The 27,204-nt window shown below is 50.9% G+C and overlaps 1 protein-coding gene and 1 long non-coding RNA gene across 7 annotated transcripts in view; one reads left to right on the top strand and one right to left on the bottom strand.

The window, feature by feature from the left end:
* Positions 1–2,098: 2,098 nt before the first annotated feature.
* LOC118171792 lies at positions 2,099–7,925 on the top strand. Its single transcript, XR_004753399.1, has 3 exons — positions 2,099–2,437; positions 3,705–3,866; positions 7,826–7,925. It is a non-coding gene; the product is annotated as an uncharacterized LOC118171792 (long non-coding RNA).
* A 39-nt stretch (positions 7,926–7,964) lies between these two features.
* Positions 7,965–27,204, bottom strand: part of ZC3H7B (zinc finger CCCH-type containing 7B) — a 43,816-nt gene continuing 24,576 nt past the window's right edge. For all 6 annotated transcript variants that reach the window (XM_035335112.1, XM_035335117.1, XM_035335104.1 and 3 more), the window contains 8 exons: positions 26,525–26,706; positions 22,757–22,842; positions 17,903–18,036; positions 16,534–16,639; positions 15,293–15,401; positions 13,435–13,568; positions 12,533–12,696; positions 7,965–11,786 (listed from right to left, as the gene is read on the bottom strand). In XM_035335112.1, coding sequence (XP_035191003.1) covers positions 11,594–11,786; positions 12,533–12,696; positions 13,435–13,568; positions 15,293–15,401; positions 16,534–16,639; positions 17,903–18,036; positions 22,757–22,842; positions 26,525–26,706 — 1,108 coding nt within the window. In that variant the 3' untranslated portion in view covers positions 7,965–11,593. The remainder of the gene's footprint in view (positions 11,787–12,532; positions 12,697–13,434; positions 13,569–15,292; positions 15,402–16,533; positions 16,640–17,902; positions 18,037–22,756; positions 22,843–26,524; positions 26,707–27,204) is intronic.

The raw sequence follows: 27,204 nt of genomic DNA, 5'->3' as shown, positions 1-27,204 counted from the left end.
TTGTGGAAAGGGGGAAAAAAAAGCGCACACCCAGTCAGGGGTACGCATGTCAGCTGCGAATGCAGCAGCGGACGGATCCTTTCCTCCAGAAGGACTCTCGGGAGGCTCCGAGGAGCTCCGAGCTGCACAGAGTGCCTCCCAGAGACGTACACGCAGTGCCTGCATCTGCCTGCTAACTTTCCAGCTCTCGAGAGGCAGACAGTGAGCACGTTTGTATGATGTAGCACTTACTGTGTGCCCCTGCTAAGTCCCTGCTGATTAGTAGCTTAACGCGTCTTTCTTAAGTCTGCAGCAGCCACAAGATGCAGGATTTCTCCTCAGAAGTGACACGGAGTCTTTTTCAGAAATCCAGCAGCCTCCTCTCGGAGCGGTGATGTAACGCGAGCAAGTTCATGCACCCTGCAAACACTCCGATAACAGCTGGTTAAGTAAGATCTTGAGCGTGGAAAGCCCCTCCTATTAGCGAGGGGTTTTAGCGTGGAGGGATGGACCGATGACAGGACAGCAAAGGTCTGATCTTCTTTATGGGGATCTGCCTTGGGAAAAAGCATTTTACATGTGCTGGGTTTTCTCTTTTCCCGGTAATTAGGACAGAAGTGCCTTCATTTCTCAGCTTGCTCCTGTATTTCAGGAGGCTCAGCCTCACAGTGTTCTGAGTCCCAGCGATGGGGCACAGTCCAGCAAAAGTCTGAAAAGCAAGCACAGCTAAGCATGGAAGTGCCTTGAGTGAAGTCATTAGGATTTTTTCTGAGTGCTTAAAATGAAGCATTTCACTGGTCCAACATTTGGAGTGCTACAAAGCGATAGGGTTTCCAAACTCTCAATAGCCCAATGTTTCTGTTTTGTCCCATAATGAAGTGTGTTTGATTTAACTCAATAGAAACCAAGAAGAATCGCCCAGCCAGGCTGGGAATTTCAAATTAGCTGGGGAAGTTTTGTGATCCAGATCCCAATCTAACCAGGCTCTGAAATTATGAGGTAGATTCTTTGGTAGAATACAATTACATTAGAACCTCTTGGGATTTTCCCCGTGGTCTGCTCTTCCCACTTCCAAAAAGAATGGAAGAAACCAGCCAGGCAGCGATAACCACTGGTGATGAAGCCAGGGAGCATATTCCCCTTCCAGCCCACGCCCATTACAGTGTCCTCTACCCACCCAAAGCCGGAGCCAGCACACAGCCCCTGCAGATGTTTTCGAAGGTCAGTGGATTCTGGCTGCTGGGAGCAAGAGAAATGATCACATCTCTTCCTCCTGGAGCACAGCCTGGCTGTCAGGAGGTCTGTGTCCTGTCCTGGAGTCTTATGGTTCGTTCTGGCTGCTCCAGGCTAAGTGAGAGGGGTCACTTGATGCTGCCAGGCATTGCTAACATTTAGGAGAGCTACTGTCATAGATGCCTAGGCCTGATCCTCATCCCAAGGTGGCAAGGTAAAGTAGCTGCCCAGTGCCAGGGGCAGCTGGACCTCCTCGTTTTGCCCCAGGCTCAGGCTTGTCTTTAAAGCTGGACAAACATTTGACCACGTGTCTGGAGGCACCTGTAAACTTCACATCAGCTGCAATTGACTGACGTTTATTGCTTTGGCAAATGAGGTTTGTTGGGAGGAAATTGTCACTTAGGATTTTGAATTATTAGCCTTCAATGGATATTTACAAGTTATTGTGCACAAAGCTGAGAAAATACCTCTCATCTTGTGTTTGCCACGTCCACAAAGTCTCCTGCCAACACTGTGTATCCTTCTTGATTCATAGTCCCCAGAAATTGAGCTCTCACCCAGAAGAAGAACTGGGGTTGCATCACTGGTAGGATGCGTCAGCGCTGCCCTGACCTCCAGCCCTGGGGAGGCAGAAACTACGCTATGGAGTTGGGGCAGAGGAGGGGAGCATCCATCTGCCCTTGTGCCCCCACCACGGAGAGTCCTTGAGCTGCTTTAGTGAATGGAGTTGAAACATTGGCTCTGTGTCACCATGGAAAGCTGCAGGCATGGCCATAGATTGCATCATTTGTGCTGGCTGCACCGTTGTCAGATCAGTGAGTTATTTATTTTCATCGTAATGCCATGTCAGCAAAGGTCTCAGCAGCTCTGTGCCGTCACTCAGAAGCCCGGTCAGCCCCTGACAGCACATTTTTCTCACAGACTTGACCAGCCACAGTCAACTTGCTTTGGCCCTAAATGGGTGGCACAGAATGGTGCGCTGAGGTGGGCCAAACTGCAGGAACACCTATTTAAATTGTGTTCCTGGGGGTACCTTTATTTAGAAACCCTAATTCTGCTCCTCTCTTTCTACAGAGGGCTCTCTCCAGGCCTGAAGTTCACCAGCACCTGTGGATCACCGGCTGCGAGGGTTATCAGGCCTGCCTCCCTGACACCTCGAGGCCCCGAGGAATAGTTTAGGACACTCAGACTTCTCCAATACAACCGGGTTTATAACAAGAAGCTGGTGAGTGGGGTTCTTTGCACAGATCTCCAAGTTGCCATCTTTCCCTCAGCGGTGCTTCTGGAGCTGCCTTTCTGCCTTCCCTCATGGTGGTCCTTCACAGCCACCCACAGCCCCAAAACACTGTGGCACAGCTGGGTGCCTTCTTGGGCAGAAACCCCTGCAAATTGTCACTGTGGGTCTTGTACTAGGTGGTGGCACCTGGCTGCAAACTGATTTCTGGGGCTGATGTTTCCTAAGGAAGCTTAGCTGTGTGTTACAGGTAGCTGAAAGCCCAGCTCGTGGGGAGCCCACCAGCAGCAGGGTCGCTCAACCAAAGAAAGGCATTAGAGGTTATTATTACTAATTGCTATCTCAGCTTCCTCAGACGAGATGAAAGCTTGGCTCAATAATCCAATGGAACGTTTCCTCTTAAAAAGTAAAAAAAAAAACAAAAAAACATTTTTGTCTGATTTTCCAAGGACACAAAGCTTACACAACAGTATTATCTACCCATCCATCTAGCCACCCCTCCCGTACCCAGAACACGCTACCCAATTTGACAAAGGGATAAATAGGTTTAAATATATTTTTCTACCTGACAACTAAGCTAGGAAGAAGAGAGAGTCAAATTAATGGCTCCTCGGTGAGAAAAACCTGCTGGTTTTTGTTCTGTTTGATCTGGGGCACGTGCATTGGTAGCTGAAACCCCAAAGCACATGCTGCCCCTGGCAGCATGACTATTGTGAGGGGAAAGGCAGAAGCCAGCAGTGCTGAGGGGATTTTGAAGTGGCAGACAAGGCAGGCTACTCCCATGAGGTGTATCCGGAAATAAGGACAAAATCTGTGGAAACCTTTAGAAGCTTTACAACCCACGCAGCTCTCAAAACAGTTTTTTTTTTTTTTTTTTTTTTTTTTTTTTTTTTCCAGTCACCTGAGACCATTCACTTCAGCCGCACAGCCATTGTTTGGAAATTTCCATACAACCTCATACAGGGATGTCTTCTGCTGCAGGTCCTGCAGACCAAACCTGCCCCTCGTGGTCTGGGTGGTCCCAGTTCTTGCACCAACACAGCTTGGTAAGTGGGTTCCTCTTTCTTCTTTTGTCCAAGCAAACCCTTTGCCAGAGGTCAGTCACAGCCTCTTTCCAGACATCCGTGATTTTATTTTTTCTTTTACTAGCTCCTAGGACAAATAAACACCATGCTCCAACAGCTTCCAGTGGGGGAACTTAACTGTTTATTTGCATAGTGTGTGGGGCTTAATAGCATTTTTCTTTTCACCTTGGCAGAGGCTGGCAGGTTGAATTTCACCAGGACCTTTCCAAAAGAATGCCTGACCACATCCTGGCACCTCTTTGATGGGGCTGAGATGCTGCTGGAGGTGACGGGCACCTGTGGGGCTGCAAGGACACCCAGAATGACAGCAGCAAGGAAGGCTGCAGCCAAACCAGGTGGGTCTGCATCCACAACAGAATACTCTGAAAGGGAAGGAGATGGGAGAAGGAATGAAGAAGCCAGCACAGGAGGATAGCTGAGGGTGGTAAAAGCAGCACTGGGGCTCTGCACTGGCCAAGGTGCTAAAGACAACCAGGTGCCTGAAATACGGGCATGACCCCTTTTCATGGCAGCAGTGTGGGGCATGGACATGCTATTACACTGAGCCCCCTTCCCTCCTTCAAACAGGCTGCCTCCTCCCCGGGCAGGGCATCACATGCAAACACATGTATAAATGTGTGCGCATGATGCCTCTGTCCCTCTGTAGAGGAGGGCAGCGAGCCCCTCCATCCTCACTCCTCACTGCTGGCCCTGCCGGCCGTGGCCTTTGGCACCCACATCTCCCTGTTTCAGGGATACGGCCCTGGGAGAGAGGCAGTCAGTGGCTTTGCTTTCTTTCTCCGTGGGCCAGGGCTGGCAGCAGGACAGGTGCCTCCCGCAGCCCCGTTGGCACTGCTGGGATCCCCCAAGTGACTGGCACGGCTCAGCAGAAGGACCCACCTGCACCACCCGCCTGAGGCAAAAGGAATTCTGAAAACTAATTCCCCCCCGAACGCGTGCCAAAAGCTAATGAGCTTTTCCTTCCCACCCTGCTGCCAAGACATGCCCCCCTGCTGGGGTGCTCACACGGCAGCCAGGTTCGTGGCAGCTCTGCTGTTCTGCACGTGGCCTTCCCTGTGAGGTGCCTTTTGCCAGAAAACGAGGTGTTTAGGCAGGCAGATAACGTGAGAAAGATGGGATCACCAGAAGTTGTGCCACCCTGGGCAGGAAGGAAGCCTGGAGCTCTTTGTGCATTTCTCTGCTGCGGAAATGCTCTGGGAGCCTGGGCAGAGCTGGCTTTGGGAGCTCTCTGTGCAAGCCTTTGCTTTATCAGACCCTTGGCAGGAGGCAGAGTCCCTGAGATGCCAAGAGCAGCAATAAACCAAGGTGTTTAAAGCAGGATGGGGAAACCCAAGGACAGCAATTGCTGGCCCTCTGCCAGGGAAAATGGCTCTGTGGAACAGCAAGAAGATGCACGCTCCTGCAGCCATTTCCTTCTCAAAACGAAGAGGCTGCCGAAATGATCTCAGCCAGCCCTCAGTGAGCCCTTCCCAGGCTCACTCACCTGCCCCAGGAACGATGTGGCCCCTGGCAGGAGCAGGGACCCTGCAGCACTGAGGCCGAAGAGCTCAGAGCCCGATGGACTGACAGAAGAGTCAAGTCTGGGGAAAGGATGGGAGCTGAAAGAAAACAACCGATCTGCCAAGAAGCCTGGGCAGGCTGGCTGCAGCTGATCCCCAAAAGCCACGATATGAATGTTTGGGTCTAAAACAGGCGACAATCTGTGCTGCTGAAAGTCTCTTTTGAAGAGACTGTTTCTGTATTGAAAATCCAACTCGGCTCTCAAGGGCGATGTCCAGTGCAGTTATCCTCAAGCCGTTTGGCTGAGGAAAATTGAGGCCATCTCCCTCCCGTGGAACCAGGACTTTCCCTCTCTGCTGCTGAACTTTGCTGGGGTACAAACAGGGGAGCGTGCCTTGGTGTTCATTTAGAGAAACTATGCAGCTTTTTTCATCCTTCCTGAGCGTCTGCCTTGAGGGCCCCAGCACTACCGAAGGCCCACAACTAAAGCAGACAGAGGAAATCCACAGAGAAATGCATGAAAAAGCACCTCCAGCGCTGAGTATTTTTCCGGTTCCAAGCAAGCCAAATCTACTCTGGCATCTGGGTTTAGAGATTTCCATCTCAGCCCTGGGTAAATGTCATTTTTGGGAGGATTAATCCACATGGTAACAAATAACCCGCTTTCCTGGGACTCTCAGCTATGTCTGTACTTCCCAAGGCTCTCGGGGGAAAAGAAAGAAAAAAAAGTTTTCTGGGACGCTGCCATCCATAAGCTAAACTGCAGAGAGGAGCATCCGTGAAAGGGGCTGTCTCAGGAGCTGCTGCAGTGGAGAATGAGTCAATCAGAGCTGTCTGTTCCCTGCTCTCATCCTTGCTGCACCTGGATCTGCTTTCAGGAAACACCACCCCTACCCTGGGGGCACCAGGACCTGCTGCTCCTGCCTCGAGCGGGCGGGAGAGAAGCAGGAAGCAAGAATGCAGCCAGCGAGGGGGAGAGGTTATTGGCAACGGATGGGCCCTGGCCCTTCCCCTGCCATCCTGGGGAGAAAGGAGTGAGGCTGGGCGAGGCCGGCTGGAGCTCCTGAGCAGCACATACAGCTTTTCAGGAAGCCCCAAGAAGACCTATGCCCAGAACCACCCCACAGGTGCCCTGCCATCTGTTCAGCACCTTCCTCTGCCCTGCACCAAATGGCTGGCTGCTCCAGCCTGCACTCCTGCAGCCTTTCCTCCTCCACTTCTCGTACCAGTCACTCCCACCAGCCCTGCCCCTCTTTTTACTATTTAGCTCATCGCTCTCTGCCCGATGTTTTTCTCACCAAGTGCCTACATGCGTTACCGACTCCGCGCCCTCCACCCCCGTGGGTGACCCGCACACCTCCTTGGGGCACAGACTGTTTGCTGCTCTCCTCACACAGAGCATGATGCAACACAGCCCCGTTCTGAGCGCAACGGCTGCAGCAAGCAATTAACAGCGATGACCACGTTTGCCTCACCTGCTGTCACTGCCCAGAAATGTTTCTCTGTGGTGTGGGAAGGCAGACTCAGTCACAAAACTGCTTAGGAATCCCAGCTGCAGCTAACAGACACGGCAAGGCAAACTGCTTCCACTGGGCTGCTGCATGGTGGCATTAAAGGCCTTCAGTATGCAGCCTTCCTCCTGCCTTGCAGCCTTCCTCCCATCTCTCAGGGGTCTCTTCCTCTGCTCCTTTCCTTCTTCCCCAGGACCCAAATCCTTCCTTGTGCTCTGCCCATTGCCTTGACATCTGCTCAGGTTCCCAGGAGGGTGTGAATACAGAGGTCGCCACTCCTCTCCCTCTCTCCTCAAAATACAAGTTTCTTTTCTTCAGCGGAGAAGCACTGGTGAGGGTTCAAGTGTGCCAGGACAACACTGCAGTGTTAGTATTGTTGTTTTCCTCCTCATGCTTTGTCTGCCCTGCAGTTTGATGGTTTTGGTCTCCATCTGGAAAAGCTACACTTGCTCTTGCCAGCAGGGTCTCAATAATTGGTGGAGGGTAAAACTAACACCTTTTGTGTTGCACGTGCTCAGTTTAGCACCTTAAAAGTGCACCCATCTCATTTCCTCTGCACTACCAGCTCATATTCAGGCCTCTCCTCCTTTGACCGGAAGGACACGAGTTGTGTTTGCATCCAGGTGCATCGGGGAGATGCCCATCAAGCCTCCCCTCCTCAGGTCTCACTGGGTGTGACCTTCTGGTCTCTCCTGAAGATTGCACAGCAGTAGCAGGGTGTCGCCATGGGACCCCTTCTTTGCCACATCTTCAGCTTTGGCTTGATCAAGAATCCCAGATTTAATCTGCATCATGATGGATTGGCAAAGAAAAACAAAAAGGTTTTTATTAGTAAATGTTTTCACACTGACATCGTCCCCCAGGTGTGATCTTCACACGGCACCATGCCAGGGAGAATCCGTGCAGATGCTTCTCATGGCTCGAGCTGCACGCGACTCGGAGGGTAGGACTAAGGGCATTTTCCCTGGCAGGGTGCTCACTGGCAGGCAAAAGAACTGGCTGACCCAGTTGAACGCAGCAGTCTGCACAGCAGAACAACTTCCAGATTGAGGCGATTATGAGACCTGGTTACTGGAGGTTTCAAAACACAGGTTATCCCAAACATCTGAAACTATGTGTTAATGCAGAGCATGTACATTCTTGGTGCGTAGGGGAAAGGAAGAAAAAAACACCACCACCACCACAACAAAACATTTTAAACATATCTGAAGTTCACAAGAACTGAGTGTCTGATGAAAAACTGCAGAATCTGTTAATACGTATATATGCGATTTTCCACTCAGCAAGAAGAGCAGTAGATTATACTGAAGGGTGGCAGAAAGCACCAACAATCCAGTGCCAGAAGCCCTCCCTTTGCTTCCCTCCATACGGTAAGGAAAAAAGGCTTTGTGGGCTATTTGAAAAACGCAGACACACACTGTATCAGGAGAGGGTTTAAAGTGCACACTTTTATTTTCTATTACAAAGGCTAAAAGAAGCAAGTTTGTTTTTTTATTTAAGAACAAAACCAAAAATGTTGTTAAAACATCTACATTATTATCCTGATACTATACCTTATGAAAGATACTAAGTTCTTTTTTAATAGTAAAGCGTGGTATTCTTAAATTATATTAATACAGAGACGTATTAAAGGACTCGAAATCATTACTACCCAGCTCAGAACTGCAGCATCCCCTTGCTATCTTTTCCTTTCACTTGCTAAAACCCATCCTTTTTTGACATACAGCTTCATACAAGCTAAGTAGGGTATTTTTTTTTATTTTTCTTCCCCCTGCAAAGGTCAGGTTCACTCCAACACCAGCGTGACTTAAATCCCTGCCATTACCGAAGGATTTGGGAAAAGATTTTCACCAAGTCCTTCAGCATTTAACGAGCTGATCTAAATGAAAGCCTCTGCTCTGTGCGTATGTGTGGCTATTTTACAGGATACGAGATTTTCTTCTAATGTTAGAAAGTGAAAGCATCACTTTTGTTAATAACCCTTGGACTTGGTTCTGCGCTGCAAAATGTTCTTCTTCCCCCACGTGGATTATTGAACAAAAGAGGGAGTTATCAAAGGGTCTTGTGAATGCACCACTAAGGCAGCCCTACAGCTTACTTAGGGTTTAACTGCTGCAGAGCCGTGAGCGCTGAGCATTTCTGCTGAGAGTATGTAATATGCTGAAGAAAACCCTCTTGATGTGATAAAGTGAGCCTGGGAAGCCCAGTGTGAAGCTTCCTGCCTTTTACAATGTCCCCTTAAATAATATAAGCAAAGCCTTATAATTACAACTTTACTCACTAGTTAGCAGTATAATACTCTTTCACTGAGATGGGACTGCAAGGACATCATAGGGGGTTTTAAAAGCGTCACCAGGGAAACCTGTCCCATCTCAGAATTTATACCTATCTATATAAAACCCTCCCCTCTGCTATTTCCCTTTCCCAAACCCAAATAAAAGTCTTCATATTTAAAACTGGAGATGCTGCGTTTCCTGGCCCGAGTCCTTTTCCTTTATCCTCATTAGAAAGATTCTTTCGATACCACACACGTATAATATTATATAGAGCGATATATTTAATACCTGTGTATATATGCTTCATGGGAGGGGTCACATATATACACACTAAAACAAGTCTGGTGACAAAGTACTGCAACACCACAGACCAGGTTATCATATCAGGGAAAACAAAAAGAGATACTCAACGCAACACCCGTGACCGTGGGCCTCCCTCCCCTCACGCATGCTTGCCCTCTCCCTGCCTCGGCCCCGCCGAGTAGCTCAGCTCTCCTCGCAGAGGCAGGGAGAGGGGACAGCGACCCACTCTGTAACCTAAAACATGTTATTGTATGAGAAATCATGGCGCAGCGAACACTTGAGTCACACTAGAGATGCAGGTTTGCTTTAAAAACAAAAACACTTGCCAACCTTCCCCAATCCAGATTCACTCCTTGGCGTCTCAGCCCAGGAACAGCAGAACGAGATAGCCCAGGAGCCCATGCCTACCTCCTCCCCAGTCTCTGTTTATCAAGTTGACCAGTCTGACACAAGGAGCACCAGCAGAAGGGACAATCCAGACAGCTACAGCAAAGAGCAGAGGAGAAAACACAGCACCTGACCACTCAAAAACGGCTGTGTGTGACATGGAATAGGCCACTCTTCTCCATAGCACAGATCCTTCTGCCTCTCCTTCTCCCCTCACAGGGGCAGAGCTGGAAATGACCACTTCCCTCTTCTCCCAGATCTACCATAAGCCACCCGTCTGCCATCAGGTGCTACAATCCTGGCCCCTGCCAGGCCAGATCTCAAGGTGCTGTACAGCCAAGAAGGGAAGCTCATATGAAACCGCTGATCGCCATCCCCATTTTACAGGCAAGGAAAGAAGCTCAGAGGCACGTTTGGCTTATTTGGGGCACGTCATACCACTGGGAAGACCCAAGACCAGCCTGCAGCACACTGCTCCTGGGCCGTAACTGCCTCAGTGTTGCTGCCACAGCTACCTGGAGGCTGGTTTGGAAAGGTGCCAGCTGTCCCTACGGCATCTCCTGCGTATTTCCATCTCTCCTGAAGCTAGGAGCCCCAAGGATATGGGAACAGGCAGGGGAAAGAGGGACCCGATAGTGCCAAAGAACCCTGTGGTACATGGCTAGATTGTATTCACTGGGGACATCGTGCTGCCTGCCAGCCCTGAGGGCCCTGAGCCTGCTGTCCTGGGAGATTCTGTACAAGAAAAGACCTCGCCCTTAAAGGCAGGGAAGGAGATGCATTTGTGTTTGAGAGGATGGTGCCATCCATGCATATAAAAGTGCAGAGTGCAGGTGGACTGCAAGAGGAGCGGGAAGCTCACGACAGGATGTGTTTACTGCTTACAGGATGAGACCTGTGCTTGTAAATGTGCTTCCAGCTGGATTCCCATCAGCAACACGCCACCAGAACCAGGCCCGCTGCATTAGACCCACGCTGCATGATGGTGTCCTCTTAATTCAGTCCCCACCCGATTCCTCTGGTGGTGCAGGAATAAACAGCTCTAAATAACGACTGACACACACCAGTTAAAGAGCTAGAAGGGAACCCCATTACCTCTCTCTCTTCAGGACACAAGCGGACAGAGAAATACAGGCTCCTTTTGGTTACAGCCATCTTCCTGCCTGATCCTGCTGCGTGGAGTGCAGTGATAGATGGTGTGTCTGCACTACGCCTTCTAGATGGCTTCAGTCCTACTTGTACCAGTCGCACCAGCCAAAAACCAAACCTAAACTACCCACCCCAAAACCCTGTTGCACACTTGAGAAAGATGTCTAATAAGGCGCCACCCATTTGCTTCCTGGGTGCTGTCAGTCAAAACAGTTTAAAGTCATACAATTCAGTTCCCAATACTGCAAGCAGCTTTACTACATTGCTGCTTTTAGCTACACTGTTAATACCAGACGGCTGCTACCCTCTTCATTTCCAGCGGGTGCCTCAGGGGCATACACTCATCAGGGGTTTAAGCCTGGATGTTTAAGTCAGATCTAGTGGTTTTCCTTCTTTGCATCTCAATTCCCAATTCTTCTGGCACTGAACTCCCAGAAAAGCAGGCCAATTGCAGCAGTATAAGCAGGGCTTGCTCTTGCAGCACTGAAAAAAAGGAGCATGTGAACTTCACGGTCCCCTTTTCACCAGGCGTCTAGCTCTTTCTCTCAGCTTCGTCTTCCTGACCTCTGCAACCACACTCCCAACTGAAGGGCAGGGGAATGACAAGGGGAAATTCTCCGATTTGCCTCCTGGTACAGGCTAGATTCATTCATTTAAACAGTGGACAGCAAAAACAAGAAGATGGAGAGGAAGGAGAATTTGGGGGAAAGAACAGAGAGAAGACAGATCACGAACTCAGTGAGCATGGCGTTCGCTGGCCAAGGAGAATCAAATTCACGTTTTCATTCACCACTAATAAATCATCGTCTCAAAATCTTAAAACGAAAGAAAAGAAAGAGTTCTCTGCGAGACACGGATCTCGCTCGCCCTGCTACTGCCGCTCTCGGAAAACCCACCCTGCGTTTCTCCAGCCGACAGGCTCCCCCCGGCCCCTTACTATACGCCGTCCCGCAATAGGAAGTTGTATTTCCCGAAGTCGTCGTCCCGGGGGCAGAGCAGCATGTCCTTGCGGGCTTTGGCCAGTTTCTGTTTCAGCACCTCCCTCCGGTCTAGCCACTCCGTCAGCTCGTCCTGGCCGTGGGCATAGCGACACTCTTCTCCTTCCGGGCAGGCCTTGTTCTTCTGGAACCTGCCAGCACAAGGAGCACCATCAGCGGGGTTCCCCCACCAGGGCAGGGATTTGAGCTCCCCACCTGTGAGACTCCATTGGGGCCCACCAAAACTCGATGCAAACTTTCCCTCCTAAGGGCGAGATGATTCCCCTGCAACCCGTGTGCAGCCAAGGGAAGGCAACACGGAGGCTGGGCACAGACATGGAGCAGCGCCTGTGAGGGGATTTAGTCAACAGAATGAAACGGTTTGAGCTGGAACTGGACCAGCAGGGATGAGAAGAAATAACCACATGAGAGAGGAAATGCCAGGTAACTCTGGACAGCCACAAGAGGCACAGCCTCCTCTCTAACTGAAAGAGCATTTCTAACCATCACAGGCCTTCTGAAGACACCTCAAGGCGCTGATTCAGAGGGTGTGAGACATAAAAACCATTTAATAAAGTACCTGGGATTCCCCCCAGAACTGGGCCAAGCAGACTCTGTTCAGCAGACAGAGCTGAGCGCAGCCTGGCCACACAGGGCACGGGTGCAGACACGAAGCTTGCTCTTGTTTTCTAAAGTCACATGCCCGGGAATGTATTTTTACCACTGAATTGTGTGGTTGAACACCTCTGGGATCCAACACAGCCTCACCATCGCCCCTCCAAGTGGAAACCCTGAGGACTCCGGGAGAGGAAGAGGAGGAGGAGGATGGATGATGGAGTCCCTGGGCCCATCCCCGCTGCAGCAGCACACGAGGGAGACGAGGCCGTGCACACGGTACCTTTCGCAGAGCTGGAACTCGCCCATGGGGAAGCGGTAGCTCCAGCAGCTGGAGTCACTGTCCGAGGTGAAGACCTTCTCCTTGTGCTTCTCCGACTGGATGTGCTGCTGCCACTGCTTCTTGCTGTTGCTGTTCTTCCCGCAGAGCCAGCAGTGGTAGCCCATCTAACCGGTGCAGAGAGAGGGCAGAGGGCCAGTCAGGGTGTTAATATCCACAGCCACCGGCCTTCCCCACACCGGTATTGCCTCTCCCCACCTTCTTCCAGAGCATCCTGGAAGCTCCACTCACTGCACAACCTCCCACACCTCCCTGCCACGTCATCTTCAGGGCACCACGCTGCCATGAAGGGGGAGCGGAAGAGATGCTCTGCCTGGGTCAACCTACAACTCAACGTTGGCGTCAGAGAACATGACCGCTCAGGTCACTGTCCCTGCTGAAGGCCCAGGAGGGGTCTAACTGTGAGGCACTCGGGCAGCACGGGACCCCTCAGGACACCATCCCTGGGCTAAGGTGCCACATCTGCCTCTGTTTTTTCTGTGCCTTTGTGCTCCAGACACAGCTCCTCTCCAAGCTTCTCCCTCTTCTCCTCCAGGCCAGCAGCAGCTTGCCCAGCTTGCCCAGGAGCAGGCAGGAACCCTGGGGAGAGGCTGAGCCCACGTGAAAGGCAGCCCGAGGCAGACTTGGCGATTAACAGAAAAGCCCTTGCTGACCCTAGGTTGATCCCCTCCCACCTGATCTGTGCTGCTCTTGCTGTGCTGCTCCAAGCTGTCCACTTAACCTACATCAGCACAGCTCTTTCCCACGAGAGCAATTCAGCCCCTGCTAGCTCACACCCAGAGCAGAGGAGAGGCTGCCAGCGCTGAGGAGGGGGAGGGATGAAGAACAAGAGAGTGGCTGTTTACCATGATGTCAGCGTAGTCGGTGGGCATCTGGATCTGTTTCTCCCCTTCTCGTGAGGTGAGCGGCGTCCCCTCTCCAGGCTTCCCAGGATTGTGTTTCTTCAGCCACATGTCATAGGTCTGCTGCATATCTAGTACTGCACAAAGGCGACCCGTGAAGTCACTCAGACAACCTCCCGCACTGCACAAACTACGAGAGAAGGACGAGCGCTGGGGCAGCCCTTCCCTCCCCTCCCCAGTGCAGCAGCACCTGCCGGCAGCGTGAAGGCCAGTGCTCGGGCAGGCCCCATGTCACCTCCCTGGATGAGAGCCTTGGGAGAGCAGCCAGATCCACCCCGCCCCGCCTGGCGAGGGGCACACCACCACCAACTGTCTTGCTGTTGAGGGACAACCACGACAGCAGCTACATGAAGTATTCGGGAAGAAGAGAAGCTGCCCTGAGATCTCCATGGACTTCACCCCACAAGGAGATTCTTTGTCAGGCCCGATTCTGCTTGACCCCATCCAACATCTCGCTGCAGCCACAGCAGAGGCAGGGCTGGATTTGGACCTGTCCCTTTCCTCCAAGCCTACGCTTCATCCTCAGCACTCAAGAGGGAGGAAAGCCCACAAGCAAGCTGGCCACAGGAAGCACTGGGGAGGGGAGGAAGACCTAATGATGGCATGCCCCAAGTTCAAAACCTGCCCAGAGGAGTGCAGTTAATGTCTCTTGGTGCTTTTGGTTTAAAACCCATTTGGGATGCTAGTGGGAAGGGAAATTTTGGCTGGAAGCTTTGACGGCACACCTGCCTTTCCAAGATCAGCTTGTGAGAGAGGAAACATAAACGTTGCACGCAGCAACGTGACGCCCCAAGTGCGATGCGTTAGTGATTTACTCCTCGCTAAGTGGCTAACTGAGGAATTCGAGGCAGTGGGGAATAATTAATGCAAATTCCCCCCCACTGAAACAACACTGTCATTTGAAGATTTACCTTCCTGCTTGAGCAAACACACCCAGACTGGCCTGATGTGCTTTCAAAGGCCCCAGAAAAAAAAGGACGTGAACTGTACCAAATACCTGAACTGTACCAAATACCAGTGTGTGGCACAGCACAGAAAGACCCTCCATCCAAGCACAAAGGCTGGACGTCCTTCAAGCTTTCCAGCATCTCCCACCAGAGCTAGGTGAGCACCTGGACAACTGGGCATTGCAAAGACAGCCTGAATAAGCAATGATTGCTGCCAGAGAGCTGGTGGTCCCCCCAGCAGCCCCATCACTATCCCCGTGGGCACAGAACCGTGCCGGGCTCAGCTGGCATCAGCCCAACTGAAGCAATTTCAGGGAGCTGCCGGGGGAACAGCCTGCAGCCCTGCCTCGCAGGGGGTGGGATGACGGGACGCCAAGGAGGGTGACTGGTGAAGGACTGACAGGTGACATGTGCATCCCTCCAAGGTTTCCCCCAGAAAGTAAGCTGGGAGCCCACGTAATTAATTCCAGACCAGCTCCTCTGCAAAGGCACCACCCAGTGATGTTCTCATCCAGGATCTCAAATCCACTCCTTTGCATACAATGCTATGAACAGGGAGTGCCGCAGCCCAGGAGCACGGGGGATGAGCAGAACCGGGCAAGAAAGCCAAGGCAGATACAAGACAGACAAGGAAGATACGGGAGCAGCTACAGGTCAGGACTGGTGCTCTGGCAGAGCTCCATACAGGGCCAGGCCTGGGACAGCACAGGCAACTGGAGGGACACCGCAGATAAATCTACCCCAATAATCCCAGCTAAGCTCAGTGGTACCAGGAGCTTTATCTGCTCCACCTCTGCTGTCAGGTGTGCGCCCTAACAGACCCTGCATCCACTGCCCGCATTTCCCCCACTCACTTTTATTTTCCTTCATGAAGGTCCACATGTCTCTCTCCTCAGGGCTGTGGGCGAAGGAGCAGTTGCCCACATACTGGCATTTCCTGCCATTTTGTGCATGGATACACAACTGTTAAGAGACAGAGAACAAAATATAGCATCTGCACAAACACTTCTTGCTAGAGGGGAAAGCGGGTTCAAAAAAAGCCGACAAGGGCATTAAATGACACACAGGAAAGGTCACAAAACAGGACACATCACACATCGTTAACTCACACTTCTTTTCCTCAAGCTCTTGACGACACAAAAGGTAAGATTTCCCTACGAACACACAGGCAGATCAGTTCAGCACCTGCCTTCCCTCTCCCATTCCCTTATGCAACTGGTCAAGGGGTAAGGCAGCAGGGAGCAGCCTGGGCTGACCCAACAGTGTCTCCTGCTGGTCACACTACTGGTCCCCAAAGGTGACACATTTTCCAGCCAAAGAGTGGCCTTAGGGGCAACCTGCCTCTATTCCATGACCCTCGACTCACCTGCTGGCCTCATCTCCTACTGATGCAGCCGTAAATAACTTGCCCGCCCCCCCCCCCCCCCCAGCTTCTAGCAACAGGCCTGCAACTGGAGAGCGCCCAAGACCTCACAGATGGCCTTGCACCTGCCCACGGATTAAGGGGCAGCAGATCCCATGAGGCAGGAGGGAGAGGAGCTTTCTAATTCAGGGATAAGAGAGGGAGAGAGAGATTATCAATTGCCACATTCAGGGCTGGGGATGGAGGTTGGATATCTGTAGTTTTCCTCACAACACATGGCTTTCTAGCTGAGTTTCTACTTTTGCTTTCAAAACGCATCTTGGGCAAGTTTCACAACAAACAGCAGTCCAGCCACAGCACAGGCAGGGATAGGCTTCTCCCAGGTACTCCTTCTCACCCACATTGAGAAACCCTGACCTAAGGGGAGACTTAAATCTCATCTCCGAACCCCGTGCCAGCCAGTTCTTGAGATGCTGACTGCATTAACAGCAGCATTAGAAACTTGCATCTATGTGTAACAGAGTGGTTTAAATGAGTGCCTCTCCTTTTTCTGCTCCACCCTTTTGCTGGACGTGTCTGAGATCTCTCTGCTTTCGGTTTGTACTGCCCTCCCACCTCATCCAACATGTGACTGCTTCCCTGCCAGGTCTACAAGGGACCAGGCCTCAGAGCACTGCACAAAACAGGAGGGAAGGGGAAGGGGCGCCTGGCTGAGCCAGTTGTGGGGCTTACATCATATTGCTGGGGGAAGTTGCGGATGGAAGGCAGTGGTCGGACAGACACCCACTTCTTCTTTGCTTTGGACATCACCAGCAGAACACGACGTTCCTTTGTCCAACTAAGGAAGAGAGAATAAATCAACAGAGGCAAAAGGAAGAACAGAACGAGGTTTTGTTTTCCTCAGAAACCCTCGAATATTGAGAGATGACCAGACCCTACAGTCCAGCTCATCCCTGCCACTACCTGGCTGCTCCTAGATATGCGCATCTGTGGCAGAGAAGGCAGAAGAAGGGTTTTTAGGAGGATTTCTCCCTGTATTTCTTACATGTTTCCTGGCATATATCTTTTCGTAAAGCCACAAAAGTCTCCCCCAAGTCTTGCGTGGCATCACCATGGATTACTAAACATCTGCGTTCCACCCTTCGACACAGCCAATTCTTGTGCAATCAGATCCATGAAAAACATTTGGGAATATTTTCTGCTTGAAAGGTGCAGTGTAAATGCAAGTCATTACAAGCACTGTCTTACAAACAGGTGCCAGTAAGTACTAAGTCTCCTGCAGCACCAGGAGGTACGCTGAGCAAAAGCCCCAGCTCTGTTCAGCAGCTGCACAGAGGTGTGATCTTCCCATTCCAGGAAGAGATACTCTCCTGCTCGCTTCCTCCAGCAATGCTGCTCCTGTGTCTTTTTCATCAAAGGTCTTATATGTGCAATAGGATGCTGGACTGCGCCTCTGTGGCTTGTGTTTTGGGAACTTATGCCCTATAAACCGCTCCGTCCTATGCTGCTAGGTTGCCTGGGTGAGAGGGGCCACAGTTTCCATGTCCCAGTGGCTCCCTCCTTGCTGATACTCCCTTTCTATCAAAACAAACGGCCTTATGGGCCCCAAGGAACTTGGAGGTACGAACGGACAAGACATGCATCAAAGAGCAACAAAAACCATGAAAGGGCCAAGGAAATTGATTTAAAAGGAAGTAGAACACCTTGAATCATTGCTAATAGTGACACGGCAGGCATCTTCAGACAGCATGGAGTACGAAAAAGTGCAGAGGAGAACTATCCTAGTGAGCTTGTTAAGGAGAAATAATAACAACTGGAGAAAAGGGAATTGCAAAAACTGGACTGCAAGCACCAGGATTATGAGCCTGGCTGTGATTCACCAAGCGCAGTGCTGGCTGCAAGTCCTAACAGTAGCGAAGAGAGATGGAAACTGGAAAGGAGTTACCTGCAAAGCTCACTATAAAACACCCCGAGGAGCAAGAGGCTGCTAGGAAACCTCATAGCCTCTTCCAACAAAGCCAGACGAAGCCCTTGAGAAGGTCAGAAGAAAAATTCTTGCCCTTCAGGAGGGGTGGGGGAAAGAGAAGGTTGCATTGCTCACCAGTGGCGGGCTTTGGCACTACAGTACTTGAGGTCTTTATCTGGCTCCACCAGCTGCCCGTTCCTCCAGCACTGGCCACACACAAATTTCATCTGGAGGTCAAAGGTGCTCGACGTGGGAGCCCGGGGAGAAGCCTGGGGAAGAGAACCAGTACCTCAGGCAAACAGAGCCGAACGCACCCCCCTTAAATGCCGTGGAGGCACTGGCAGCTCCCTGCACGCCCGCGTGCCAGTGACAAACTGGATTAAATCAGAGACAGCCCAACTCTCCTTTGCCAGTGTTAGCTGGTGGCCTGTCGAGATACCAGACAGGAGCAAAACCACCGCTTGCTTCAGCACGATTCCCTGGGTTTTGACGTCTGGCCAAGAGCGCAGCCAGCCTGGCAGCTTCCAGCGCTGACCAGGCCTGGCTGCCAAAGCCCTGCAGTGTATCGCCATGTACAGACAAGCTCTGCAGGACCTGCCCCAGCATTTAATCCCCACTTCCCCGCAGGGAAGGCAATCTGTGTGTCCCTTGCTATCCACGGAGGGAGCTCGGTCATGCAGCTGGAGGAGCCCCTGGGGGGAAGCCAGAGCGTGACACAAGACAGGACCTGCTTTTGGACCAAGAGGCTCGTGTTACATCCAGCATTCGACACACTGAAGTCAGAGCTGGGTCCTCTTGTTAATACCTTTCAAAGCCCTTTCTGGGCAGGTTTCCATCCCTCCCAGTTCCTTTGCTCTGGGTTTCACAGGCAGTTAATTGCGATCTCTGGACAGAGGTACAGCCATGACCACACATACTTCATATCCTCTCAGCCACTTCACTTCATTGGCCTCCTACCTGTCACTGTGAGGCGGATGCTTTGGGATTATAACCAACAGGATGTGGGGGGAAAAATGGGGTGAATCCCGTATCACCACTGCCTTGTATTTTCTGAGCAAATCTCTAAAAAGTCATTTAAATTTTATACCACCCCTGGAAGACGTGAGGCTGGTGTCTCCAGCTCATTTCCAAGCCAAAGAGCGAACCTGACTGCACGCCAGTAGCTCTGGGCACGGGCACATGTGAGGGTACAAGCAAGAACCTCCAAGAACAGCCCGGCGATGGAGCCGCCCGTGAAGCACAAAAGTCACATACCAGCAAGCTGCTCACTGCCTGCTCACCACACAAGCCTTGACTTCTAACCCCGAGCATCTCACAAGGAGCAGACAGGCAGGCAATGTCCCTGAGGAGCCAGCAATAGCCGTAGCGTGGGTCCTACGTGCATCACCTCTCAAAGGGAAAATAGCAAGCACAGGATGGTGCGGAATCAAAGCATCTCCCAGGAACGCTACATAAGCTACTGACTACCGCTCTGCATCCTCCAGACCCAGTCTTTTGAAGCAGATCTGACAAAGGTCCGCCAGCACTGCAAAAAGCTAACGAGAGAGCTGACCTTTGCCTGTGCTGCCTACAAGAGGCTCTCACTGCTGCAGATGTCCCAGAAAAAGGACCCTTCTGGAGAACCACCATCTCTTGAAAAGCAGCAGTGTTTCTGGGCTGCTTGCCTGCAAGGCAGCCTTTCTGGCGGCATCGGGCACGTGACCTTTTCATCTGTCAGCCTTCACAAAGGCCGGTGACCACCAAATCACGTCAAAGTGGCCTGCTGTGGAATGAGCAGGGTTGAGATATCACAGAAGGCAGTACTGTACCTCTCTCTCCAATGTGGCCTTTGATCAGTAGTTTTAATCTCTACTTGGTGTCCAAAGAGAATTACTTTACAGCTTGCCGATGACCCACCACAACTACAGAGCTGAAGTAACAAATGAGCACCGAGGGAATGCTCCCTTTTACCAGCCCAGTGCTATCTGCCATATAACCCACCAGGAGACAGATCCCACAGCATAGTCAGGAAGCTTGGCTCAAATCTACTGACCCAACAAAAAGAAAAACCGAGTGGTTTCAGAAGGCACAATACATCAGAAATAGAGAGCATGTTTCTCAGGTAATTCTGGTGCTCTGGGCTGCTTTTTCAGAAATTCTTGACCAAAAGAAGTCCCATGCGTTTCTTCACGAGAATCACGCGAACCGCTGGTCAATCCAGCGGGCATGTGTGCTCCCAGGGGATTAGGAGGAAAGTGAAAATCAAAGCTGCTGGTGCTGTTGCTACTTGACTGTATTTGTAAAGGCAAGACGCATACCTGGCAGGCTGCTGATAACCAACAGTGTGGAAATTAGTATCACATGAGGCTCTAGCAGACCAAGCCAGGCAAAAGTGCCTTCGGCTGTGGCACCACCCCTTGTTACGAAGCCAGAGAATATAGTGTTAGCTGTGCACCATGGCAACCAAATAAATAAAAGTCTTTGGCACGACAGCTCCCCTCTTCAGGCTCTGCAGAAAGCAAAGCCCCAGCACGGCCACTCATGTCTCCCAGCTCCAGGAACTCCTTTCGGTCATCCTGAAATGCTCTTTGGAGGATCCGTGTGCCCCGTGGGGGAGTATTTGGGGGGTCTGGGTTACTCGGCCACCTGAGTGAGCTGTACTTAGGTACAAGTACTCCTCATGAGAGAGGGAGGGATGTTCCTTTCCCCTCCCTAAGCTGCTAATTCTGAGGGCATTTTTATGGTGGTTCTGCAGCTGGCTAGTGAGGTAAAACAGAAAAGCCCCCAAGTAACAGAAGAACGGAGGGCTAAACCCCTTATTTCCCAAGGATGCAGTGGGAGTTGAGGACACCCAGCTACCTGCAGCTGTCGCTCCTGATGACTACCTCTTCCATCTGCAGCCACAGGGTTTACTCCTACGTCCTGCCTGCTTCTCTTCTCCACAACTGGATGGCCCCAGCTGCTACGTCAGTCCAGCTGGCAGCTGGGACAAAACTGCAGCAAAATCCCTGGGAACAACTTTGCTTCCGCTGATCAGAGGGCGCCGGGGCAAGCATGGATCACCCTGGGCGGTGAGAAGGACAGTTCTGCTTTTACAGCACTCCTGGGAAGTTGTCTTTGCCAGGCAGCCAACTTCGAAAGCTGGGAGGACACTGAGAAAACTCTGAGTCACAATAGCCTGCTTGGACTGAGGAGCATAATGGCAAAAGTAAACAGCTCTCAACAGATACATTAGTCCTGCCCCCAGCGTCTTCAGCAGCAAGCCCATGTCTCATCCCAGAGCACAGCTCTCTGGCTGAACACATGCTGATGCCAAAGCCATGCTTTTCTACTGCAAACGGATACATCTGGCCGACTTGACTCTGCATCCCTGCCCAGTGCCAGGCTGCCAACCCCTACAGCCAACGGATGGTGCCGCTGGTAGGCGCTTTCTGACTGGACCAACAAGGCTCTTGCTTTGCCTCTGCACAAACCAAGGCCCTGGGAGGGCTGAGGTGCAAACCAGCTCTGCGCCAGGCATTTCTGAGGTGGAAACGGACTTTGCCATTGGCCATCAGCCACGAACACTGCCCAATGGAGCCTGAAATTATAGCTCTCTGCCCAATCTCCTGATGGCTGATGTAGCAGGAGCTGGTATTTTTCTTCCTCAACCTCTGTCCCCTGCAAGCTGGAACAGCTGGAAATGAAAGCCTCGCCCAGCATCCAGATCCCATGTGCTCTGTGGACATCTCTGACCGTGCCTGACAAACAGCTCATTCTTCTAATGGCAGCACCTCCAGGCAAAGGCAAACTTGAAGCTGCAAGGCTCACAGAAACACAGCCATCCATCTATCTTGTTTTATCCCCATATTACGCACAGAGAACGACAAGACAGAGCTTTCTGGAAAACGCAGGCAGATCCACTGCAGGCAGGACAGAACCAGTCATGACTTCAATCTCCGTGGGGCAGGGACTGCTGATATAAATCCAACCACTGTCACAAACTGCAGATTCACAGTGAGTTTCCTCCCCTGCGGAGATGCAGGTAGTTGTCTCTGCCCCCGTGCCAGGCTACAAGGGGAGCCCAGGCAGCTCTGTCTGAAGGGACCATCCAGGTCAGCTGGGCTCACTTCTCGTGCAATACAGGCTATAAAAACTTGTCCCATACCGTCAGGACCAAACCTATAGCTTCCTGAGAGGTTAGAACAAATTGCTCAGACAACTCAGGCAGCTTTGGGAACTAGACACCTCAGTTACTCTGGGCCGCTCCTTCCCATTCGTCAGTCATCACCTTCTCCTCCAACCACTTCTGCCCACAGCAGCAGAACGTGCACCTGTGTTGCTGAGCATTTCCTCCAAGATGACTCCATCTCATGCACCATAACCAGCAGATTGCTGGACACAGCCCACTGACAGCAGCAGTGCAAGTCACCTGAGTCTTTCCTGGTGGGCTAACCCATGGTGATCGCACCTGCTTTTCCCAGCATCAGCACCCCACCGCCTCCAGGATACTGCCTTACTGTTGGAGCAAGGGCACCCCACCTTTGTTTGGGAGCTCTCACCCAGGAGACCTCAACCTCAACAACACCTGAGCTGCCAGTTCCACCCACTCAGGTGTTCAGAGTAGTCCCATGGGTCATGAGTCATTCCTTAAGAGCCCTTCAGACTTGCCATATCATCCATCGGCCACTAAAGGGCAGCAGGTCCCCTTTGATCCCTGCTCTGTGTGGCCTGGATCCCCCAAGTCTCCTGGTTTCACCAGCAAGGTGTCGCTGGAAGCACTGTTCTCTGCGTGTTGCCTTCCCTGCTCTGGAGGCTTCTCCCCACCACTGAACTGAGCAGACACAACGCTGCAAAACGAGGTGCAAAGATCATCGCTGGCACTGCAAACAGGAAAGCTCTCAGCTGCCCTCCTCCTCAGTGGCCAGCCTGGTCTGCCTGGGACCTGTGAGGCACAGCCGGGGGAGGAAAAGAAAATGTCCTGGAGCAGCTAGAAGCAAAACCAGGCTGCGAGCCCAAGATGCACCTTACCATGCTGTTGGCTGGTTTGCTGGCATGTGCCTCCATCTGTTGCCAGTACTTCTTGGATTCCTGCACAATATCTTCGTGGGTCATTCCTGGGAACGAGAAGGAGGAGACAGGACTGAGCTACCCCTCTTCGACCAACAGAAGAGAGGAAGGGAAGGAGGGTTTGCAGGTCTTCCCACATCATGGCTCAGGAATCCCCATGTGACTGACACCAGGAACATCAGAACATGGTCTGTGAGGGGACCCAACACCACCCCAGAACCTGTTCAAGCACAGGCTAAGGAGGTAACTCTCCAGCGCTCCTGCTCAAGCCAGATGAAAGGGGAAGAGTCTGGTCTCCTCGGCTCACTCAGACCTGGTGTTCTGCTGAGGGTGTGTGCAAAGGACCCTGATGCTGACTTCAAGACTGACGCTCATTCCTGACCTGGTATTGAGACTTTGACCAAGGCTCTCCTCCAACACCTTATCAACAGATCCTACTCAAAGCTCTGAAGACAATGCTTAGTTTGGGTTTTGCTGCTAGCCTGGAAGCTATCACGGATCTCACTGTCTCAGACATCTAGGATCTCCAAAAACCTGGAAGTCTCACCTAATCCCTGCAGGGAGTAATTAGGCTGTTCCACACTTCAAGTTGTTGAAGCTCATCAATCAACAGATGAAAAAGAAAGCTGAATTTCAACACAAACACCAAGTCCACCCAAGGCAGCAAGACCAAGAGTGCTACACCAACCAAGGAACAGCTGCTTCTACGGAACCAGCAAAGAAAGATCTGCAAGGTTTCAGGAATCAGAAACACATCAGTCAGCGAGAAAAAAGGTTGGTCAGAGCTTATCTAAGGAATTACCTCCTGATCAGCTCAAGTGGTGAAGGAACAGCCCCTGCCAGCACCAACCAGCCAAATGGCTGCTGCAATTCTCAGACTACTAGTTGTCAAGAGAAAGGTATGTAAGAGTAGGAATTGGTCAGTGTGAGGACTGACTCTGTTAGAGACAAGCCAAGGTTTTTTGAAGTGCTATAAAGACCTGAGATACCTGCAAAAACAAGCAGAAGCAGCATCTTACAACTGCCAGTTGACGGGAACAAGTGGGGCGCTGAGGATGGCCTTGGTGCAGCATCCCCAGCACAGAGAGGTTGCAAAATTCCAAATTTTTTTTGCTTTTGCCAATGGCCTTTATTATTGAAGTGTGGTGTTCCCCAGGCATGCTGCATCTCTGATCCGGGAGCCAGCACGTTCCAGAACATAAAGGCCAGCAAACACAAGTTTTCCTCTCAGCCTAGGCTCCGTGCAACTTCAGAAAGCCACAGCATTCCTGACCTCAGTTTCCCCATTTGTGATTTCAGCTGTCCAAGTGCCTGCCAGACAACAATACTGCTGTTTGTACAGGGCTTGGGCAGGATGAAAAGAATTTCTTCAAGAAGTTTTGCTTAGGTTTCCAAAATGGCAGCTGCTGCCTAGCAGCTCTTTGCAGATTTTGTTCTTCTTGACAATTAATTCCAGAAGACACTGTGCAGAGTTAGGAAAACTGCAGTTCCTTCTCCCATGTCCAAGTATTCCAGGGCTGGACACAGCCCTGACCCATTCTTTGGGGACAAACCCTAAAATCCTGGGAAAACCACAGCAAAGAGTTAAGGCACTGCACTGGATCTGGCAGAGAAAGGGCCAAAGCAATCTCCATCTTTGCCATTCTGCACACCTGCACTGTGAGCCTGGGCATGCAGAGCCAGCATACACAGCTCTTGTCAGCAGACTGAATTTCAAATGAAGTCCTTAGCAAGTGACTGCCTTCTCCCACGCCCAGAAAACTGAACTAATACAATAATATGGTCTAGAAATGTAGTGGTCAGAAAAAAACCCCTCCCAGATATGAAAGGATGTTTTCCAATATGCCAGCTCTACGAAGCATGAACTGTCCCAAACAGACACTCCGGGAAGCAAAAGGCTGATACGCTGATGACTTTTAACACTTCAGCATCTTCCGCAACATCACTAGTGAGGACAAAGACCCTGTGATTTCCACCGATGGAAGAAGATAGCAAGATATGTCTGTGAATAGCCACGGTAAGGAAGGAAACGGTCCTGCCCGCCCCCATTTTCAGATCATGGGAACCTTCCCTCTGCGAGTACAGAATCACAGAATCACAGAATTTCTAGGTTGGAAGAGACAATCCTTTATCCCATGAACAAAGCCACATGCTCTGTAAAAGCTCAAATGGCTGTGAAATGCAACAGCCCATTGGTTTCAAATGTAAGCTACTATGACTGATGGATGCCCCCTTCCTATTTTTGCAGAGCAAACGGTACCCAAATCAAGCTCTCTACTCCAAAGCTAAAGCTTTTCCAGAGACCGGCGACAGCTACCTTTCATCTCTGTTGCCTTAACAAGGGCTACACTTAAGAAAGGTAATAATCTACCACTCCAGAAAAGAAAGCTCAAAAGGAGAACAGGCTCATACATACAACAGCCTTGCAGAAAAATCAAGATGATGATGGTTCTCCCATTATTGGAAAAGATGGGAATAAGCAGAAGACGTACCGACCACTTTTGCAGCTAAACTCATGGCTTGTTTCAGCTCCTAGTTTTCCCTTTGAAAGTCACTCCTTCAAGGAAAGAAGGCATGAAGCAAAAATCAGTTTACGCATTTCATCCACAGGCAGAAAAGGAAGGAAAAAGGAGAGAAAAGAAGCTTTTTCTAGAAAAAAAAATAGAGTGGGGAAAAGAGCAAGGTGCTTCAATACTACAGCACCCAGAGTACTTCAGGCAGTATCATTAACATTTAGGGCAGCGATCCTTGCCTATGGCTCACAAGCAACATGTTGTCTTAGAAACTCCAGTGCTGTAATTTTTTAATTTCCTGTGGCCAGAAGTGAGTGAGGCCAACTGAGAAGAATACAGATGGCATCTGCCATCTTGTTCATCGCTGTCCCTCGTGAGCTGAGCCAAGCCAAGGCTCAGGACTGTATGAGCTACAGTGACAGGCACTTGAACACTAAATTAAATTAGTCGCTCCCAATTATATCAAAGAATGGTAAGAAAAATCTAAACCATATTTTCTCTCTGAAGTACTCCCATTAACCAGGCTGGGTCCTGCACTAAACAAGACCCCGTGGTGAAAAAGCATCCAGGCAACATTTTGGTTGGCCACCATCCACTCAGTTAACAGGAAAGCAGCAAAACAAACCCCCCAGCACTGTCAGAGAGAGAAAGGAGTGCAAGGGCCAGATGTGCAGTGTTGTTGTATGAGTGACCTGAATATAATTCCTGTGATAGCCTCTTCAGAGGCACGCCATCAAAGCCTTTTTGGAAAACACCAAGTATCTTGTCATTTCCCACTGTTGGTGAATTTGTTCAGAGAAACTGAAGACACACAGCCTTTCTTTTTATAACTGCTCTGTCACCTGTGCTGCTATTCTCACTGCATCAGATGTTCATTCAGGGACCCAACTGCTATTTAGGGTCTTCCACAGGATTTAAGCATCAAAACACCTCCGGGGATTCAGCCCTACCTAACAATTATTTCAGCTTATGCAGCTGCTCCCAAAGGAAAAGCTTCCTGCTCTGCAATTTACAGTAGCACCTGTAAAGGGACAAGATCCAAGTCACCTCACAGAACACCTTGGCACTATTTTCTGTGTCTCTGAGGAGAGAGATCAAGTGAGCAACAGCTTCTCAGCACTCCCAAATCACCCCCTTGCCCTCCCAGCTGCCCCAGGCACGTGCTGGAGGAAACTCGGGTGCAGGCATCGCCAGCCCTGCACCAAGCCACACTCACCCGAATATTGCTGCAGCAGCCAGACCTTGAGCTCGATGAAACTATGAGCGAAGTGGCAGCTGTCCTCGCGCAGGCAGCCGTAGCGCACCTCATGCCGGCACACGTCAAACTGAAAGTGTTCCTGGAACTGGCGGATCTTGGAGTATTTCAGGGAGGTGGAACGCACGATGTGGACCAGACACCTGCAGCCAGGCCAGGGAAATTTTAATCACCGGAGGACCAAATCTTCAGCCCTCCTCCTTACATCTGATTTTCACACAGTCGACTGGGAAGGCAGATGATCAACTCCCACTGGGAAAACCAACCACCTGTCCTCCCACTCTGTATAAACTCTAGGTAGACATTTGCAGTCTCTTCAGCCCATGGGTGATGCCCTGCTCAAGATCAGAGATCAGACACATTTTAAAACATGCAGCAAATATAACAACTCCTCTGGCTCAGCAAGTCTCTACGTCTCAGGCTGCCAAGAGCCAGAAGGGGTTGTATTACTGTGTACTTGACATGTTTCTTACACTTGTTTTCCTAAACATTCATTATCAGCCAGTCAGAGGCAGGACCCCGAGCTACAGGATCTTTGGATTGACCTTTACATAAAGGCCAAGCTCAAAGGCAAATTAAGTCAATGGAAAACTTAAGGTGATTCCAAAAGGGCTTTGCTTATGCCTGAAATCCCTCAGCAC

Source organism: Oxyura jamaicensis, chromosome 1 (genome assembly GCF_011077185.1).
Source record: "Oxyura jamaicensis isolate SHBP4307 breed ruddy duck chromosome 1, BPBGC_Ojam_1.0, whole genome shotgun sequence".
NCBI lineage: Eukaryota > Metazoa > Chordata > Aves > Anseriformes > Anatidae > Oxyura > Oxyura jamaicensis.
The sequence above is the reverse complement of the archived record's forward strand: the minus strand, read 5'-3'. Positions and strand labels throughout refer to the sequence as shown.